Source organism: Copadichromis virginalis, linkage group LG9 (genome assembly GCF_057382275.1).
Source record: "Copadichromis virginalis isolate Kocher_CV1m ecotype Utaka linkage group LG9, C_Virginalis_male_GT1.1, whole genome shotgun sequence".
Taxonomy (NCBI): domain Eukaryota; kingdom Metazoa; phylum Chordata; class Actinopteri; order Cichliformes; family Cichlidae; genus Copadichromis; species Copadichromis virginalis.
The window spans coordinates 27557428-27577414 of record NC_140626.1 but is presented as its reverse complement, the minus strand read 5'-3'; the positions used below and the strand labels follow the sequence as shown (position 1 = coordinate 27577414).

Here is a 19987-nt window from a genome sequence, read left to right as displayed (position 1 = left end):
CTTGAATACGCCATATTGCTCACAGCCGGACAGAAACACAAAGTGAAACACGGGAATAAACCTGCTTTAAGTATATAGAAACGCCATAACCAGAAGCGAAAATGACTTCCGTGGAAATGGACTTGGGGAAATATTTAGCTCGCATCGGGTTTACGGGCCCCGCGGAGCCCAGCCTGGAGGTGATGCGGACGTTGCACACCTGCCACCTCCTGTCGGTGCCGTTTGAGGACCTCACGGTGCACAGCGGGGGTCGAGTCCAGCTCGACCTCCCCCTTCTGTACGACAAGATCGTGAACCATCGCCGAGGAGGCTTCTGCTATGAGAACAACAGCCTCTTTCGCTGGCTGCTGACCGAACTGGGCTTCCAGGTGACTATACTCTCAGGCCAGGTGAAGAACAGGTTCACGGGTTGCTACGGGCCACCTTTCGACCATTTCATCCTACTGGTTGAACTTGAGGGCCGGCGATGGCTGTGTGACGTCGGGTTCGGGGTTCCCGGTTTCAGTGTCCCGCTGTCACTGGACACTGAAGACCCCCAGGAGCAGAGCCACCGAGTGTACCGGATCAGGAAGGACCTGGAGATGCACTTTGTGGAGTGGCAAGAGGAAGAAAACAGAGGAGTAGATGGAGACTGGAAGGAGATCTACAAGTTCACCCTTAAACGTCGGAGTAAGGAGGACTTCACTGAGATGTGCCAATACCACCAGACCTCCCCCAGCTCCATCTTCTTCTGCAAGTCCCTCTGCACTGTTCTGAGACCTGGCGGGAGGCTCACCTATATAGGCCACAGATTGATCACCACCACATTCCCAACAGAAGAGAACAGGCATGTGGTGGAAACCATCACAGAACTTAAAGATGAAGAGATTCCTGGTGTTCTAAAGGAAAAATTTGGAATTGCACTTAATTCCACGCTCATAGCAAAGGATGAGAAAATCACACCACCTCTAATCACATATTAAACATACGCACAGTTATATGGGATAAATTCATACCTCTTATGGCTCCATAACAACAAAATGTATGAATACTCTAAGATTAGGGCCAATGGCTTTTGTTTTTAAATCCATCTAATCACTGAGGTCTGAGCAAAGCAATTTATACATTATTTTAACCTTTAAGTTAGAAAAGTCTCTACCTCTGTTAAAACCCAGATGTACTTGTTAATCAATCGCAGACACTGATCTGCCGTGAGAAAAGATGCAACAGAAAATAAACTGTCATTCTGATTTAATAAATTATACATACACTTTTAAGATGTACAATGGTCATTGCATTAATCCACATCGGTCCTTTAAGACAAAGTCCCCTTCCAAAGTATTTACACATGTACATTTAAATCAGGCAGCACTTTATAAAGCAAGGCATGAATTTCAATACAGATGTTGGGCTTCAAATGAAAACTTTAATGCTCCTGCCTATTCTGTTTGTTTGAGGGGATTACTCAGCTGTCCAGTTATTACACTAAGTTTTCCCATCCTGACTTTGATGAAATGAATTTGAATAACACCCATAAAGTCCAGCAATAATCACAGGTGATTTCAAGGATTACAGTCTGAGGGTTGAGCTGAACCCCCCACCCCCCCAAAAAAAACAAACAAAAAAAAAAAAATAGACAGGCCATGGGCTGGACGAGATGTGCGCAGGGTCATGGGTTCAAAAAAACCAAACATGGCATCATGTGACACAAATATTTATTCTACGACAGGGTTGGAGGGTGGGATTGAGCTTCCTCTGCCAGCTTTGCGTTCGTAGTTGACAAGCCTCTGGCCGACCAGGTACCTGCAAAGACAGATTATTACAGCATTATTACTATTCATTTTTATGCACTTAACTGAAGGCTACACACACAGTATGAAACAATAATCCAAAAATATCCAACTAGAGCAAAAAGTCTGAACAATGTGTTTAACCTTCTATATTAAAGCTGCAGTTTGTTTTTATAATGATGCACCGAATGATACATTTGAAAAAGAAAAAGGGGGGGGGGGGGAGGTTGTCAATATAAGACAAACTTAATTAAAAACAAACAAACAAACAAAACAAAAAAAACATGCTGCTTTCTCCAGACTGATGAGTGCTGAAAGTTTCGTACTTGTCGTTCTTGATGTGTTCATAAAGACGTTTAAACTGTCGGATCTGAAAGGAGAGGATGCCGATAAGTGAGACGACCATCAAGAGGAAGGGGTAGATTCTCCTCTGCATTAGAATCTCCATCTCTGGGGTAACGCCTGCAAAAACAAAGCATAATTGTACTCAGTTATATGATTTTTCAAGAGTTCCCATTATTCCTATCATTAACTCCATCAAGATGAGAAGAAATGTGATATTTTGGGGACACCAGTTATGTTAAATTAGGTGATAACTATATTAGAATTATTACCTAGTGACGGTACATCTCCAATAACAAGTCCAAGTGGCAGATTTATCACCAGTTCAGTGCCCAAACAAATCAGAAGGTAGGTCACAATCTGCCACTTTTTTGGGGGAGGCTTTTATTACAAAAGCAGTGTATTTATTAGTTTCATTATCTAATTAATAGCATCCATGTGTAAAAATGTGTAAAGTGTTCCCTGATTGGATGATTGAATTCTACTTGATGAATGGGAGAGAACATATTATTGTGTGTGAGTGATTGTGTACAGTCGTGGCCATACGTTTTGAGAATGACACAAATAATGGGTTTCACAAAGTTTGCTCCTTCCGTTTTTATGACAGCAGTTTCCATATACTCTGAATGTTATGAAAAGTTCTTCTTTGCCATGAAAACAAACTTAACCCCCAAAAACATTTCCACTGCATTTCATTGCTACCATAAAAGGCCCTGCAGAGATCATTTCAATCTTCTAGTTAACTCAGGTGAGAATGTTGATGAGCACAGAACTTGAGATCTTTATGTCTTGACTATTAAGTTAGAATAGCAGACTGGATGTGTTAAGAGGAGGGTGATGCTTGAAATCATTGTTCTTCCTGTTAACCATGGTTACCTGCAAAAAAGAAAACAGAAACAAAACAAAAAACCCCATGCAGCCATCATTGTGTTGCATTATATGCAACAAGGCAAGGATGTTGTTGCTATTAAGGCTTTTTTGCAGAATATCAGTCTGTCCCTAATGGGGGACAGACTGATATTCTGCAAAAAAGCCTGGAGAAGAAAAAAGTGAGGCTACCATGTCCTGAGACCATTCATCTGTGGGGCTGCTTCTCATTCACAATTTCGCCAAACCAAAACATCCTCCGACAGCAATTTCTTCCAACTATCCAAGGACAGTTTGGTGAAGAACAAAGTGAGGCCAAAGTGATAACTAAATGGTGCTGGGAACAAAACACTGAAATTTTGGGTCCATTGCCAGGAAACTCCCCAGACCTTAATCCAATTGAGAATTTGTGGTCAATCCTCAAGAGGCGGGTGGACAAACGAACTCCAAGCATTGATTATGAAAGAATGGGTTTCCATCGTCGGCCTTGGCCCAGAAGTTGATTGACAACACGCCAGGACAAATTGCAGAGGTCTTGAAAAAGAAGGGCCAATACTACAAATATTGACTCTTTGCATAAACGTGATGTAATTGTCAATAAAAGCCTTTGAAACTTATGAAGTGCTTGCAATTATACTTCAATACGTCACAAAAACACTGAAGCAGCAAACTTTGCAAAAACTAATATTTGTGTCATTGACAAAACCTTTTGGCCACGACTGTACACATCGTTTTTTGTAACTGATGATGGTCGGTTGGACCGAAATATTGTGATTTTAGAAAATAATGGGAAGTGAGACAGAGTGCGGAGGTTATAATTTCATCCTTTAAAACATTTTTCCCCCTCTGGTTTATTGCTGAACTCACAAAAAGCTTAAATCTAGAGGAAACCGTTAGTAATTTCCATTTCTTTTGCCACTAAGACTGCAATGTGCTGTATATTGTCAATGAGAAAGTCCTACTTTGGTTAGGAAACTCTTCAAGTGACGCCTTAAGATCCATATGCAGAGAGATACTCACCTACAGCCGGTACCACCCCGGCAGCAATCACATATGGCACACATAAAGACAACAGCAGGACTGAAATGACAGGAGCTGCCAGTTTACGGATGATGAACTGGAGATCAATGTTGCGAATTCCATTTGCATAAACCTAGAGAAAGAGTTTACACTTTATAATGTACTAAACAGTTAATTTAATTCATCTCCAAGAAACAGACATGACAGAGATAGGGAAGACAGACTAGCAAACTACACACTGTGAGTCAACAGAATAAAACCCTTTCAAAGTTATGTAGTCAAGAGTCTGATAGTTTGTAAAAATGTTTACAGTGTATCAGTTGGATATTTGGTGTGTCCAGTACCAACCTGCTCAATAACAGTCTTCAGCCACCACTGAGGGCCCATGAGAGTGATGGCAGCAATAATTTTGGCATGAAGAACCCCGAGAGCCCAATCCTGCAGACAAGTTCAATGGATGAACATAAGTGTGAGAACTCCTTAAGCTCTATTTAGTAACCTCCAAGATCCCATTAGGGAAAAGAAACACAAATGCATACAATCCTCACCTGCCAGGGATAGAAAAGGGGTGTTTGGTCTAAGGGTACCCTGAGCGGAGCCACGATGACTAATTCAAACAGCAGGCCCAGTAGCAAAGGAATGACTCCAGCGACCAGCAGAGCCACAACAAGGGTCTTCAGGATCTACAGAAGCAAATTAGGGTATTGAAAAAAAAAAATCATTAGGAGATGCCACTTGCAGATAAGGAAACATATACGGCACTATAAAGGTTAATCTGCTGGGAATGCTACTTCAATGAACAAGTTGGTAATTTAGGATAACAGCTAATGAGAGCTCATTCTCAGTTACATCCATTTAACAAAAACACAGTGTCAAAGCTGGAAAGGGAGCAACCAATTAGCACAACCCTCTGCTGCCCAACTTCGAAGTTTGCCAACAACCCAGTCAGCTCACTGATGCTCACCATGAGTGTCCACTCCTGGACTTTGTGTACAATAACAGTGCGTCCCTGTGGCATCCACGCCAGCAGAATAGTGACCCCGCGGATAGAAAGCCAGCAGACATACAGACCACATGCTGCTGTGTACAGCTCGTGGATTTTGGAATTTCCTGTCCAGAAAGACATCAGCCAGCGGCCAGTGAATACTGTAAAAAAACAAACAAACAAAACAAAACAGTGAGGAAACAAAGTTGACCACAGCAACTCTATGTTTGCCCGTAAAAAGAACTGTACTTTTTAAATGATGTGTTTGTGTATATGAAAAGTACCACATCTCACCTGGTAGGGTTAAGCACACCAAACTAGCCACCAGCAGAGTGATGCACATGAAAGCTATAAGCAGCACAATCTGGGGGAAAAGGGGACACATTTCAGTTTAAAAGCTACAAGATGGGACATGCTGCAAAGTCAAAGCTCTATTTTACAGACTCCGGTTGCATAAGCTAAGGCTAGTATAAACAGGATCTCAGAGATTAGGGTGTTTAACATGAAAGATGAAGATCATAATGACAGAGTTGTGCAGGCTCAGATGGGCAGTAAATGGTTGCTAGGGCGTTGGCTGATTTCAAAATTTGACTCAGAAACCACAAATTACAGGAGACACATCTTTATTTTAAGACTTGTTTTATCTGTAAAAACAGCCTCTATCTTTGTTCTAAAGCGTGGAGGACTATGACCCTTAATTAAATAATATAAATCATATGTAAAACTACATCTTGCATGTTTAGGGGTTTGCTTTGTCAAATCTTACTTGTAATTTGAATAAAAACTAACAACCTCTCAGGGTTCCAGTGTTAAAGACAACCTTTTTTCTTTATTTCAAATGAACATGTCTGTGTGTGCGATACAAATAAGAGCAAGGGAAAAAAACACAGATGCTTTGGCAGCTGGCAATAGTTCTGCATTATTGTGGTCACTAAAACGGCGCAAACATCAGAAATCTGGGGGGGGAAACCCACTGGAAAGTCACAAAGAGCCCTTCAATTATTATATCACATTCATGCATGAGAAGAAACCTGGACGTCAGTCAACTTTGTCAGTGAAACTAAAAGACATGCTAGAGCACTACAGACTACACTCAAAGACATGGTCAAAGATGGCTGTCCATTCATATCTCTAAAAGCTGTTTAGTTTCAGAACCACAGTATCCTGGTCTTCCCTACACATCTATCTGTAAAGTGCACTCCTTAAAGACATATATGAAAAAAGCCTTTCTCACCCTTAAAGGGAAGCGAAGAGGTCGGTGGTAGGGCTGGAAACCCACTGGTCCCCCTTGCTGCAGGATGGCCTGATGGGCTGCATGTAACCCTTCACCAACAGCTGGTGCCGGGTTGTTATTGTTGTTGTGATGAACATGCGGAGGGTTGTTATTGTTGTTGTTGTTCACGGGCTGGTTGGCTTCATTGTCCTCTTGTTCGCCAAGGAGGTAGGAGTGGAGGTCTCTGGAGACAACACAAAGTGGTGACACAGTTACAGACGGTCAGGAAATATCATTGCCTCGGGTGTGTATTCAAACTTGGCTTACAGTAAATATCCTGCGCTGACTGTCCAGGCTCTGACCAGGCCTTTGAGCCACTGGCGAGTGTGTCCCTGCTCCAGTAGAGCTGGAAGCACAACCTGAAGCAGTAACAGCTCCAAAGACAGCTCACTGACAGGAGCGTCACTGAGAGGAAAGAAGTGACAAAGAAACAGACATTTATCTAACAAACACCAGACTAAACATTTTCTATTACTTTAAGTGTCAAACAGCATAAACTCAAGTGGATTTGTAACTGCAAATCTTGCTTTTTCACATGTGGTGATACTTCCACTTTGGTATGAACAGGAAGTGGTTTCTCAGATCATTTCAGGCCAGCAGGTTTCACACAGTTTATTAATAAGTAAACTATATCTTTGTTATGTACGCTGCTTACCTATAGAGCATGACATTGTAGGGAAGGAAGGTGGGCAGCAATAGTTTAATGAGCTTGATGGGAAGCCACAGCATGAGCAAGACAATTGAGCCAAACACAACCACAGACAGGATGAACCGCCGCAGGTGTCTGTAGATGGGCAAGTGAATCATCTCCTGCACTGGGTTAAAATCTGGATCATTGAGGTTCCTCAGAAACCAGAGCACTCCAGGTCTCAGCACCTAATGGAGGCAGAAGGTGGAATGATTTAGAGCGCCGAAGACTTTTTTCCTCTTTACTATCATCTGAAAAATTAACCTGAAGCACTCACAGTCCTTGTTTCCCTAACTGAATGCATTTGAGAGTCTGTTTTTCTTACCTCTCTCAGCAGGAGGATGAAAGATGCAAAGTAGAAGACATAGACCATTCCCACCAGCCAGTGCAGGAACATGGTAGTACCAGGTGCTGATTTGAAGCTCATTTCTCTGTCTTTCAGCGAGGCATCAAACATCTCCTGCAGGATGAATCAAATAAAAGCAGGGTCTAAGATGATGCTTTGATCACCTGTTTTTGCTCAAAAGCTGCTCTAAACTTCATGTTTTTCTAAATGTAAATACTTTAAAGGATTCACCCTCTGCTATATAAAGCTAAGAAAGATTTTTTTGCATGTTTGCACTGAACCATAATGTTTACGTTTTAGGCTAACATAGGACAAATAGTTTAGATGTAGATATACACACTGCAGATAAACTGCATTGAAACGGAAACCAAATTCGCTTGTAAATACAAAATGTGAAACTTTCTGCTTTTGACTGCAAAGCGATAAGAGCTGCTTACACCACACTGGCCATTTTCAGGGTCAATTAATTTGTTTCACAGGCGAACAGCTGCAGAGCAGATGAGACACGGTTCCCTTCTGCTGTGTAAGCTGCACCACCTGTTGTGAGGAAGGTTGTTTGGCTTTGGAAAACAGGATCAGGAAAAAAAAATATATATATATTAACTGCCGTGTTATGATTTGGATAAGTACTATGCAAGCCAATGTTGTGGTAGAGAGAGACTTTGTTCTAGTAAGTGTTAGCACAAACAAACTCTCTGACAAACAAAGAGAGTGACAGCCACAGCATAGAGGCGTTTGGTACTCTCTCACTCCCCAGTCCTCCAAACCAGTCTGTTCTCTGTTTTTGTGTGCACTGATGAATGTATGAACTGGGTGAGCTAAAGCATCTGGCTTTGTCTGTGTGCTGAGCAGGCCTGCTGAAAGCCACTTTAAAGGTGTTGTGACAGAGCCTCTGCGGGGTATTAGCCATCCCTCTCATTTGGCAAAATGTATGAAAATGGAATAAAATAGGAGTATTCACTGAAATTTCACAGGGAACAAGAGATATTCAGTCACTGGTGCTCGGAAAACGCTTTTAGATAGAAGAAAACTTACGCATTTATCCCTATAAAACATCAGACTTAACGATCACATCTGCCAAGTACGTTAATTAGAGTATGGACCCCCAGGCTAAAATACTCAATCAGTTTAATTAAAACAAAAAGTCCAAGAGCAACAGAGATGTAGTGAAAACGTGATGAAAAGAATTTGTCTCTTACTAAAGAGCAGATGTCAAGCCACCATCCGCAGATCAATGGAAAAACACCTATCTCCACAACAACCAGCAGAGAGACCTGTGAGGATAGAAAAGGCTGCTGTCAGTATCAGTTAACATTAAATGTAAACACAAAAAAGACTAAAAACCTCTGTGACAAGTAGTGATACATGAAATACTTAACACAGAAGTTCTGTACTTGTATATTATAACAATCCAGGGACCTATTCAATGGCTAGAGCTATCTTTATTGTATGATTGCAAACAAAATCTTAGATACTAAGAGAGTGAAAACGCCAGTATCAACATGACTAACACAAAGAAAAAAAAAATGCAGTCAATGTTACCTTGACAACAATGTAGCAGACTCCAAGGAGACGCCGGGAGCGCTGGAAACTGACCAGAGCAGCCAGTCCCTAAAACGGCCATTAAGGATCAATACTGCACATATATTCTTATTTGCACAGACCTGAATTACCTCATGTTCCCTTTCTCATACTTTTATTTTTTTTATTTTACAGCCTGCATGCACCAGACTGATAGATTAGGTTTGGATTAGGCATCATCAGGGCTTTTAATGAACTTCGATGGAAGGATACATGACACAGGATGAGAGTCATTGCTAGCAGTATGTAGCCAACGATTGTTGTGATTAAGCCCTCAAAATGAGAAGCCTGGACCTAAAAAAAAACCCCAAAACAAAGTTGTAATCAGAAAATTAAAGATATTATCAAGGGACATGCAATTGTATTATAAAGTGACTGAAGCATTTTCTCACATATTCTTCGAAGCCAAGACCAACAACAGAGAAGTGGCCGATGTGATACGGACAAAATGCTAAATGAAAGGGAAAAAAGAAGACATCTTTATTACTGTATTAGTTATACGGTGGATTCATTTTGATGTCAGAAAAAGGACTATTATGATCATGGTTATGCTGCATCATTGTTTCAGTTTACTCACCAAAGACCAGGATGAACAGTGTGTTGAGAGACACCACCCAAAACACGTGCTCCTACAAGACAAAGACACCGATCTTTACTTGAGTTTCAGAAGGTAAGATTTATTTAGAGAAATCTATTTAGATTAGGACTTACCAAAAATACCAGTGAACCATCCAGGCCAAGCATCTGTTTGGAAAATTGAAATAGTTTGTGTATAAATATGAAAAGAGAGAAAACAACAGCTACATACTAATAAATAGGTGCCTGGAGATTGTGAATGTTATGCAGCAGTTACCCTTTCCCAGGTGAGCTCCTCTGCTGCTCTGTCCCACTCCAAAGCATTCCAATTCATGTCATCTACACAGACAGATAAAGACAAAAAACGCCTTGTAGACTAATAAAAAACAGTCACCAACTTGAAACATAATCGATATAAAAACAATCAGTTTATCTCCCTACATGTCAGACATAGTCACAGAATAACAAAATCATGTGTTAACTCAGGCAAATCATTCTGCGGTGGTACATTTTTTCTTGTTGTCCTGCTTTTGTTGCAAATAGTAAACGAAAAGCAATGTTTTCCCCGCTCTGCTGAAACAGTTATTGTTACATTATTGATGTTGCTCTGGGAAAATCTGTTAGTTTGACATGAACATTGTGCAACTGTCAGGCTTTTTCTGTGCAATTTATTTAGCTGTAGTGACAGCCAACAGCTAGAGTAATGTATAATACAATAGCAATTTATTTTCAGCATTTCTTCTTAGCTTGATGCAAAAAGCAGTCCATTAACAAAGCTGAACAAATGAGTGTGATTTCAAGGCTATGGGGCAAAAATTTGACATAGTGTTATATTGTTCCCAAATCAACTGTGATGCTTTGGCAAACCGGCAAACAAATGAGGCCACTTTGGGACCCATTTGTATGCTGTAATGGCAGTGCTCCTGCTCTTGGGTTTGTTTAGTGGCATTTCCATAAACCTGCTGTTTGAAAAATGCAAAAACCTCTTACTCCATTACTAAACATGCTTTTGGTTGTCGGGCTGTCGGAGAGGATTTCTATTTTCATTTTTGAAATTATTTGTATTTTGCATTCATGAAACTTTACAACTTAAGAACTGATGTATCTGACAGTGAAATCTACCTTAACAAAGAATCACTTTTTGCAATATATAATTTTAATTAGCTGAAAAAAATGCATACATCTTAAGTTAAGTAAAGAAATAATAAAGTCCCACCTTGTGCACCATTGTTGGGGTCTGCATCTTCAGCAGCTGCTGCCTCCTCTTCCAGCTCTGGATCATCGCCTTGTTCTTGGGGGACGTCAGGAGGCTCGGGCTCTGCCTCATTCTGGGCTAGAGGATCAGCAGGTGCTGGCTGGGCCGCAGGGGGATCACCAGCTGCTGCCTGACCTGCAGCTTGTGCCTGGGGGAGAGGGAACAAGGGGCATAACTTCAAAAAACAGAGTAACTTATCATGTAATGAAATCACGATATGTTGTCTAGTATATTAATTATCTATAACACAATCAACCACAATGTGTGTAACTGAAGGAAAATAAAAATACTAGCAGCTGCCAGTGCCACCCCTCCACCTACTAGTAAATGTACCCATCATATAAATTTGACAATTCTAGGTGATTCTCAACCTCTGACCTTGAGTTCAAGGTCACCGGACTTGAACTTTTTTTGAGATGTTGATATTTGCACCTATGGTTTGAATTTCAAAATCCTACGTCTCCTTGTTCTCAACCTGCTGCATTACCAGGATATTCAGATAACTTGACCTTGACACCTGGGCCCTATTTCAGGAAGCCGGTTTAGAAAACTCAGAGTGAAAAACGATACTCAGGGTTGAGTAACCCCGAACTGTCCAACTCGGAATATTCGGTTTCAGAAAGGCTGATAACAATTAGTTCAGTCAACGCGGAGTTGCTTTAACCCCAAGTTAAGCGCGCGCACGAGGATACATAAAGCCCTGATTAGTGGAGCACAGATTAAGCGAGTCACCATGGAGACGGAGGGAAAGAAGGCGCGGTCAATGTATTTTACAGCGCTTGAGGCCGAAATTCTGATGGCAGCATATGCCGATAACATGCAGATTCCGCGGAAAAAAAGTAACACAGCCTCAGCTGCAAAAGAAAGGGAGCATGCATGGCAAAACATAGCCGACAGAGTCAATGCGTGAGTGTTAATTTAAACATTGATCTAGGGATTTCCACCCATTTAACACGTTATTTTATTATATTTTATTTTATTTTGTATTTTATACATTTTATTTTGTGATGTGATTTGAGCGCAGGTGCAACCCAACAGGCCCCAAACGTTCCTGGCAGCAAGTAAAAATGAAATATAAAAATATAGTCCAAACAGGTAAGGTGTAATTGTATTATGAGCCATAGTGCTTGGTCTGTTTGTCCGATGTAAATCAATTGCAGTTAGAGGCTACATTAATTTTCTTTCTGTAAGCACTTATTGAAATTATCTGAGCACATTACAAGTACATATTTGCTTACTCTGTATGCTCAAATGTGACCCGTTATAGCCAACAGAAAAAAAAGCGGAGGCCTGAAAAACAGGTGGAGGTCCTCCACCACCACCACTCACAGAGGCTGAGCAGTTGGCTTCCACATTTGTGATAATGTTGGCAGCATCACATATGATCTTCACAGTGCAGAGAACACAAATTAGCATCCATTACTATAATGAAATAATTTGTTAGTTTGAAATGCTACAGGGAACTATGTACCTGTACATTAATGCTGTGGAAAGACTTCCTGTTCACATGGTCTCCTTCATTTACTGAAGGAGCAATGATTGGAATGTGAGTGCCATCTATACAGCCAATCACGCCTGGGAACCGTGAGAATAAATGTAAAATTTAAGTAGTAGTCCAAGTATCACCACATCATGAATTAAGTTTCGTTCATCCTGATACCTGCAATTTTGTGGAATCCCTCTTTGATAAATCTTGTGGGTCTGTGACCGGGGAACACCACAAACGAGTACAGGAGACGTTTCAGTGCAACTGTAACATTCCTGACTGCCCAACAGACGGTAGCCTTGGAAACGTGCTCAGCGTCACCAATATTATACAGAAAGCTCCCGTTTGCAAAAAACCGAAGTGCAATACAAATAATATGTACAGAACTGAGAGGATGTCCGCGATGTGTCACATGAGCAATATTAGGCCTGAGGATGTTATTCAAATAAATTATAGATTGTGCTGAAAAACGGTAACGTTCACACAGGAAATCATCAGGAAATGATAAAATGTCCGAACGCGCTCTAATCACTCTCTCCCAGCGGAGAGCTCTGCGGAGAATTTGGGCTTCAACATCTACTGGCTCTTCAAGGAAGGGGCACGCCATGTCTGACACTTCCTACAGTCAGGTTTCCGACAAAGAGGCGGAGAACGTCAGGGTTAGTTGAAGTAAACCTGCTAGGGGGCAGGTTAGCTTCACGGAGTGTGTCGTCATAGTAACTCACTCAGAATTAATCTAAACTCGCTTTGTGAAACCGAAAACCCAGAGTTTTCGTTAACTCAGGGTATACTTACTCAGAGTTTGCACTAAACCGGCTTCCTGAAATAGGGCCCAGGAGTCAAATTCATCCTGAGGTTTTTAGTGGATGCATCTAAGATAGGGTATTTGAAAATGCTAGTTCACTTTCTTGTCCAGTTATTGGATTCACAAATGTTTTTTAAAACTTGACCCCTGATGTTGAGGTTGAGATTTTTAGTAGCTGCACTTATGATATGAATTTCCAAATCCTATGTCATCTAGTACTCAACTTATTGTAATCACAAACTTGGGTTTCCAAAACACTCACCCACATGTGACAACAGGGTGACGACAATATCCCATCAACCTTTTACAGCTGGGGGTTTAAAAAACCCATCCAAACACAGTAAAAACATTTACTCATTTGCTTCTATTTACTTTCAATGAACTGTCCCACCACTATAATTTAAGTTGATTATGAGTTGGATAATTAGCAGAAGATTCAGTTGCTACAGCAGGATGTGGTATGGTAATTACACACATTGTCATAAATGTGTAAGGTGCATGCAGCATGTTATTCTGGTTAGCATTTAAATAGCTCATGTTTTTAATTTGCAGTTAAGTGAATTACATAAATCAGATTTTTTTACTGTGTCATTTTAAACCTCAATGAAACACAATTATACCATCCAGTTAAGAATCTAATTTAGTAATCAGTCCAGCAAAGTACCTCATTGGCTTGTCCGGCAGCATTGGGCTGTGGTGGCTGGTGCTGTTCTAACCACTGGGGGGCTCCACCGTGGACTATCTGTTCTCTGAGCCATACCAGACTAATAAATGCACATAGGGTGCAGGTAACCACAAAGCAACCCTGTAGACAATCTGCAAGCAGGTTCTCCCTGTAGGAATAAAAACAATAGCACATATTCAATAAAAATGATCCTCTGTTACTCATCTGCTGTCCAGTAAAGAAAATAAACAAGCTAACAATCTTGATCTCTATCAGGTTTTGCATATTTTGTGCTACAGTTGATGATAAAAAAAGCATTATCACTCACGTAGAGAGCATGTCCAGCGGCAGTGTCAAAAGAGAGCTCACAGAGCCGGTAAAAAGACACTTATAGATGCGACCTGGGGAAAAAAAACATATTTAAAATCTACTAGGGCTGAACGATATATCGCATTTGCGATAATATCGCGACATGATCAAGTGCAATTTTCTAACCGCAAAGGCTGCGATTATACTGCGATTATATTATACAATTCATGGGCTGCATCCTCCTGAGGCCGCATTTGTAGACCGATTACGTCACAGCGACGCGCCGAAGGCTGTCCAAATTACTACCATATCCCAGAATTCATAGCGCGGCCCAGCCAAACTCCAGTTTCCAGCAATGGCGGCCGCTACTAAGTTTTAAAATTACTCATACTAATCTTTCTGGGTCACAAAATAAACTTTTAACATATTTTCAGGCGAGAAAGTAGTTGTGTAAACATCAAATATCTGCTCGGTTTATCAAGATATCCCATATTTGCAAAAGTGCTTCGACGTTTTCAGAGGCGTCTGCTACCCACCAGCTCGACAGCTAGCCGGGAGCTCGAGGGGTTTAAACTCCACCGAGACAGCGGTGACGCTAATCAGAACTAGACCGTCCAATTTCACGCCTTTAAACTTTAAAGGCGTGTTTGTGTGTGTGTTTATACAATTGCTATTATGTTTGCACTTTATGTGTAATGTTACTGACTGCAGAGATCAGTAAGATGTGTGTATTTTTTATTTATTAGTTTTATTTATTTAATATTATTTTTTAATTGAATGACTGTCTAGTAGTTCACAGATGTCGAAAAACTGAGTGTGGTAAAGCCACTGATTTTTTTTAATGTATATTTCTGCAATCTGCACATTGTACTGACTTTCATTTTAATGTTTACACCAGGGTTCCTTGTCAGCACTTTATGCTCAGATGTTTGTAAGCTAAAAATAAACTATTGTGTATGTTCAAATATACTGTTGTGATTGAAGAAGTTAAATAAAAATGTCAGTCATCAATTCATGCATCACCTCATGTCATCATAACAGAGGTCTGTCTTCCAGGAAAGAACAGTTTAAAATTAATGTAATATAGTATTGGCCATACTATATGATGTATTGCTTGTCTTTGTTTAATAATACAGAAGACAAAGACCTTAAAAAATAATCGCATATCGCATTGCAATCGCAATATTGGGGCAAAAAAATCGCAATTAGATTATTTTCCATAATCGTTCAGCCCTAAAATCTACCCGTTTCTATTGTATGAAAATTTGTATAGTTCAGGCTTACATTTTTACATTAAGTACTGAGAGGGATTTACATGTTTTGGAACAAAGAACACACTTTCTTGTTATGTATGTAGTGACACTAAACCTATAATGCTCTTTAACATTAGCTAACATGAACACCTTATATGTTACTTTGACTGTATTTAACACCCCAGAAAGGGGAAATTTGTAAATGCGTGTAAGTGCACAGACATTTCCACATACAGCAGATGAGGAAAAACATTTAGAGGGTCACCCTATAAAGAATATTTGCTCCCAAATCTATTAAATAAGTTGGTCATCAACACTAAAATAACAGTACTTCTAAAAGCTAAAACAAAAATATGATTTCATAAATAACTTATACATGTTAGACAATTTTTTTCTTTTTAAAGGGGTTTTAAAGATAATTTCTCCTTGTATTCATGTCTGTGGATACTTACATGCAGTGAGAGGAACAACACCAAGCCATGCAAAGGCCACCAGTGTGTAATGGAACCAGTAGCGAATGGCAGTGCCCACACTGGTAAGAAGGCCGGCACAAATGTCCTGGATGGGCAGACGTGAGGGCATGTCTGGGGAGTAGACTGAAGAGGACAGATGGGAAAGAGTGAACCAGAGTCAAATTATCTTTTGTGCTTGGTCATTTTCTTTTTTTCGCTGATAGCAGCTATTTAGATTATTCTGTAACACTAAATGAAAACAGCACCAACTAATGAATAATCACATGCAGAAAAACAAACAAACAATTTATATGGCCCCCTCCGTAAGGCTAAATTGGAGGCTTGCGGCTACAAAATGCATTTTAATGGATTATCTGTTAATGTCACAAGGACTTACTTGGTGTGAAAGCAAATCTGTGCTTGCATAATTCACAGTACTCCTTCCTGCTGTGCTTCAGCCACTGGACCAAACTGTAAAATGACATTTAAAGAATGAAGAAAACTGATGAAAACTATGTAATATTTGTGCTCTATTTTCACATTTTGAGCACATGAATAATGACTGGATTGAAAAACAGCTTCATACACATATTCATGTGTTACATCCAATGTATTATGTGTGTCCCAATATAAGACATTTTTCCCACTGTGAGAATGTGTATTATTTAACCTTCAGGGCCTGAAATGCCTAGTGTAAATCATGCCAATTTTTGGTTCCAAAAAGTGGCATGATTTTTTAGGAAGTCCTTTCAAATCCCATTTAAGACATTTTAAGCCTGAAATAATCCATTAAAAAAAATCATTTTTTTAATTGGTGTCTTCAGATTTGGTCAGTTTGAGATATTTGGATTAAGTTAGATAAATTCAATTGCCAATAGAAAGGATTGCAACGGTGCAGATTTAAAGAACAGTCCAAGTCCAGACACTTCCAAAGGTCTGAAGTGTTGACCCAACATAACCTTTTCATGATACCACTGCCATGGCTACAATAGTAGTAACACTGCCACCAATATGATGCAATGAAAATGTAAGCGCAGCTGGGACTACTGAATCCGTCACTGTGAGACTTGCTACCTCTCAGACTCCTTATAGACACACCTGGTATAAATTTCAAAACCCTACATTGCTTTGGTCTCAAGTTATGACATGCACAAGATTTTCAAAAAACTTACTCTCAGCTTGAGATCATGGTCAACTAGATTTAAACTCAACCAGGATTTTTAGTAGATGCAAATATAAAATCACTTTGAATGTCACTTTGTTCTTGAGTTATTGCATTCACAAGATTTTCAGAAAAATTTGACCTTAGACTTTAGGGCTGTTCGACATAATGATATATATGGGATGACGATATAAAACCATCTATCGTTTCATTTTACGCTATCGTTTGTTTCGTGGTGTCGTAAAATAAACTGTTTACGGCAATATTTTTTCATCGTTTTGATGGTCACTGTAGTGGCTATATTAATGTCTTAAAGCTCTCTCTTTCTCTTATATTTAATATAACCACACGATGGACGGACAAGCGACTGTTTTTATGCGTTGTCGTTAGCAACAACGACAGTAAAACATCAATGTGTCCGCTTGTTTATTTTCCATATAAACGTTTTACAATAAAGCTCAAGATCCCGTTGAGACTTTTCAAAATAAACTGAATCACGTGAAAGAGTATGCAGAGTATTTACGGATGAAAAGCAACAAAGAGCCGCCAGGTGCTAAAAAATAAACCTTAAGACTCAAACGTTAGAACAGGCTTTTCCCCGCAGCACGTCGTGTAATAAATACTCACAAAGAAAACGGCGACCGTTACAACTTATGTCTACAAATGTATAGTTTCATGCATCGGTTAAAACACTCGACTCCAGATACACGACGCCCAGCTGGAAACACTTCGAGCTGTGGAGCTCCCCGAAATTCACAGAATTTAGAGAAAATGGTAAATTTTTGTGATTTATATCGTTATCGGGGCGATAGATGTCTTATATCGGGATATGAGATTTTGGTCATTTCGCACAGCCCTATTAGACCTTGTGGCTGAAATCTTCCATTTTTTTTAGTAAATAAATCCAAGGTATCAATTTCAAGCGCTTTTACAGTAACAATACCCAGTATTAATATACTTCAGTATCAGACTGACAATATCAGTCTTTTACAGCTGTGGAGTAATAAAAATATTTCATTGTAAAATCCACACTAATTAACAACAATCTGTGTTTGTATAATATAGTATGTTGTCTATAATAACACCATTCCAGCTTACTGGGACACTGAAATGTAGCATTATTATTAATATGCATATGGGTCATGAAAGGGAGTTACCATCAGTCGATTCCTACAGTACAACAACATTAAGAATAACATTATCTAAGCAAACCTTTCAAAAAACGCAAAACAATCCAGGTCTGGTCTTTGCTTTGCTCTTCTACACACTCACAAACTTCAAAATACCTTCATCTTTAATTTTCACAATGCAAATTTCTCACCTAAGACCTGTAATATGGTATACTGCCATACAATATTGTTACCACTACAGAGAGGGCCTAACCTGTGCTTCAGGAAGTTCTCAAGAAACACAACCTAAATAAACTAAGGAAGGAAATTTCATTTTCTAGATTACTTTGATTTTCAAATCAAGGGCAAATGTGCGCACCATATTGGAATGATCTGATTACAAAACTGCCTTTTGAAAACTATTTAATATTGACACAAGAACAAAATGATGAAAGAACAATGCTATATCATGTGCAATACATTGATTTAGCAACACTGGGTTGAATGAAGCTTTCACAACCGCTTGTTTACGTTGTGAGTCAGCAGACTTCCTAGCTTAAAACCAAGATGTCAAAATCATTTTACACCATGGGCCACATACAGTGCACTTTAATCTTAAGTGGGCCAGACCAGCGAAACTCCCCTTTCTATTAATGTGAAATATTTAGGTACACGTTCAAACCCTGAGAAGTCTTTATATGAAGAAAAGAAGGGCAATCCAACAGTAATTCCTAGTTATGCACTCAATCACAGTTTCCAAAGCCTTTTAGGCCTTATGTTTGACATCCTTGGCTAGGGAAGTTATGGGAAAAGTAAGAATAAATGACTGTCTTGCAGTAACTAAGGCAGCATCTGTGAACATTCTGAATCTAATTAGTTACACCATGGTTACCGTGCTGTTTGTATGATTTTTTTTTTCTTTTAAATGTTTAACATAAAAAAGAGAAAGTTTTCCTTGGGAGGATCTGAGAACTACTTCTTCACAAGGTCACAATGAAAGCTGACAGAAAGAGGAAGAGACAGCCTAACACACTTACCATTCCTGGTGGATGAACTTGATACTGCCAGTGCAGACACAAGGGTGGTACAGGGGTTTGTCTGGGGTCCCCTCAGAGCGGCACACGCGACAAATATCCGCTACACACAAACAAAAACACACAACAATTTCAATGAATGTCTGATCCTCTTCGCAAAGGGTTAGCAAAACAGACGCGAGAGCAAGTGTCACAGGGTGTGTATGTGGTGTCATATATACAAATATATGCACAGTAATAGAGGATATTTAGTTAAAAGCAACATTTAGAAAAATATTTGCACCAGCAGCGTGGCTTATGTAAACAGAGCACACAGCAGGAAACTGATGACATCACTGGTAAATTCTGGTCCTTTCTACGCTCCCCGCTACTTATTGCACTATCCCCACATGCTAACATCGTGTGCTTTAAAACACCGTTTTCTCCCGTCTTAGCTGGCTACATCCAGCCAGCTAAGTTTAACCATTAGCAGGCCAGCTCAGCGGTCGGCGAGGCGATGCACTTGTGAAGCTAATGCTAGCTATTGATGAGAAAGAAGCTACTAGAGGCTTTTATTTTAAATTTACCTTCTTCAGCAGTATCCATGTTGCTCGCTAAGCACCGGTCACCGTCTGTTATTCGACTAATTTGTACCGTGAACCCATCCACGACACGGACAGTATCGTTTAGCTAGCTCAGTTAAGCTAGCGAGACGACAATATCCTTATGGGTCAATTGCATTGACAATCATAAAATGGTTTCCCCACAGATTAAAACGTAAATCTTCGCTCCGCTGTGTTTTCTCGCGTCCAGTATATGTTCGCCAGTACACAAAGGTTTCTAATTCACTGTGTATGTCTAATGTAACACAAGAAACCAGAGGGAAACGCTACATCTCAGGGTGTTGATCATACGACAGTTTAAACCTGGGAGACAAATGGCTAGCTTAACCTGCTAACGCATGCGCCAACGACACTTCTGGCTCCTGTCATAACAGTTTTACTTCCCTACAGAGGTTCGAGTTTTACGGCA

At 40.0% G+C, this 19987-nt stretch overlaps 2 protein-coding genes across 2 annotated transcripts; one reads left to right on the top strand and one right to left on the bottom strand.

Moving 5' to 3' along the window:
- The first annotated feature begins 2 nt into the window (after nucleotides 1-2).
- LOC146702056 (arylamine N-acetyltransferase, pineal gland isozyme NAT-10-like) lies at nucleotides 3-1256 on the top strand. The gene has a single exon (XM_085468550.1). The coding sequence runs from the start codon at nucleotides 102-104 to the stop codon at nucleotides 960-962; it is 861 nt and encodes a 286-aa protein (XP_085324676.1). The 5' UTR covers nucleotides 3-101; the 3' UTR covers nucleotides 963-1256.
- Nucleotides 1214-19958, bottom strand: LOC146702055 (E3 ubiquitin-protein ligase MARCHF6-like). Its single transcript, XM_085468549.1, has 25 exons — nucleotides 19543-19958; nucleotides 18980-19079; nucleotides 16069-16142; nucleotides 15672-15815; nucleotides 13986-14058; nucleotides 13658-13826; nucleotides 10664-10850; nucleotides 9725-9786; nucleotides 9583-9615; nucleotides 9449-9500; nucleotides 9264-9322; nucleotides 9085-9165; nucleotides 8833-8901; nucleotides 8490-8564; nucleotides 7270-7404; nucleotides 6912-7132; nucleotides 6524-6661; nucleotides 6218-6440; nucleotides 5278-5347; nucleotides 4963-5144; nucleotides 4547-4681; nucleotides 4347-4436; nucleotides 3999-4131; nucleotides 2096-2231; nucleotides 1214-1782 (listed from the first exon to the last, which is right to left on the bottom strand). Exons 1-25 carry the CDS (start codon nucleotides 19559-19561, stop codon nucleotides 1695-1697), a joined length of 2748 nt encoding a protein of 915 aa, XP_085324675.1. The 5' UTR covers nucleotides 19562-19958; the 3' UTR covers nucleotides 1214-1694.
- Between the last annotated feature and the right edge of the window lie 29 nt (nucleotides 19959-19987).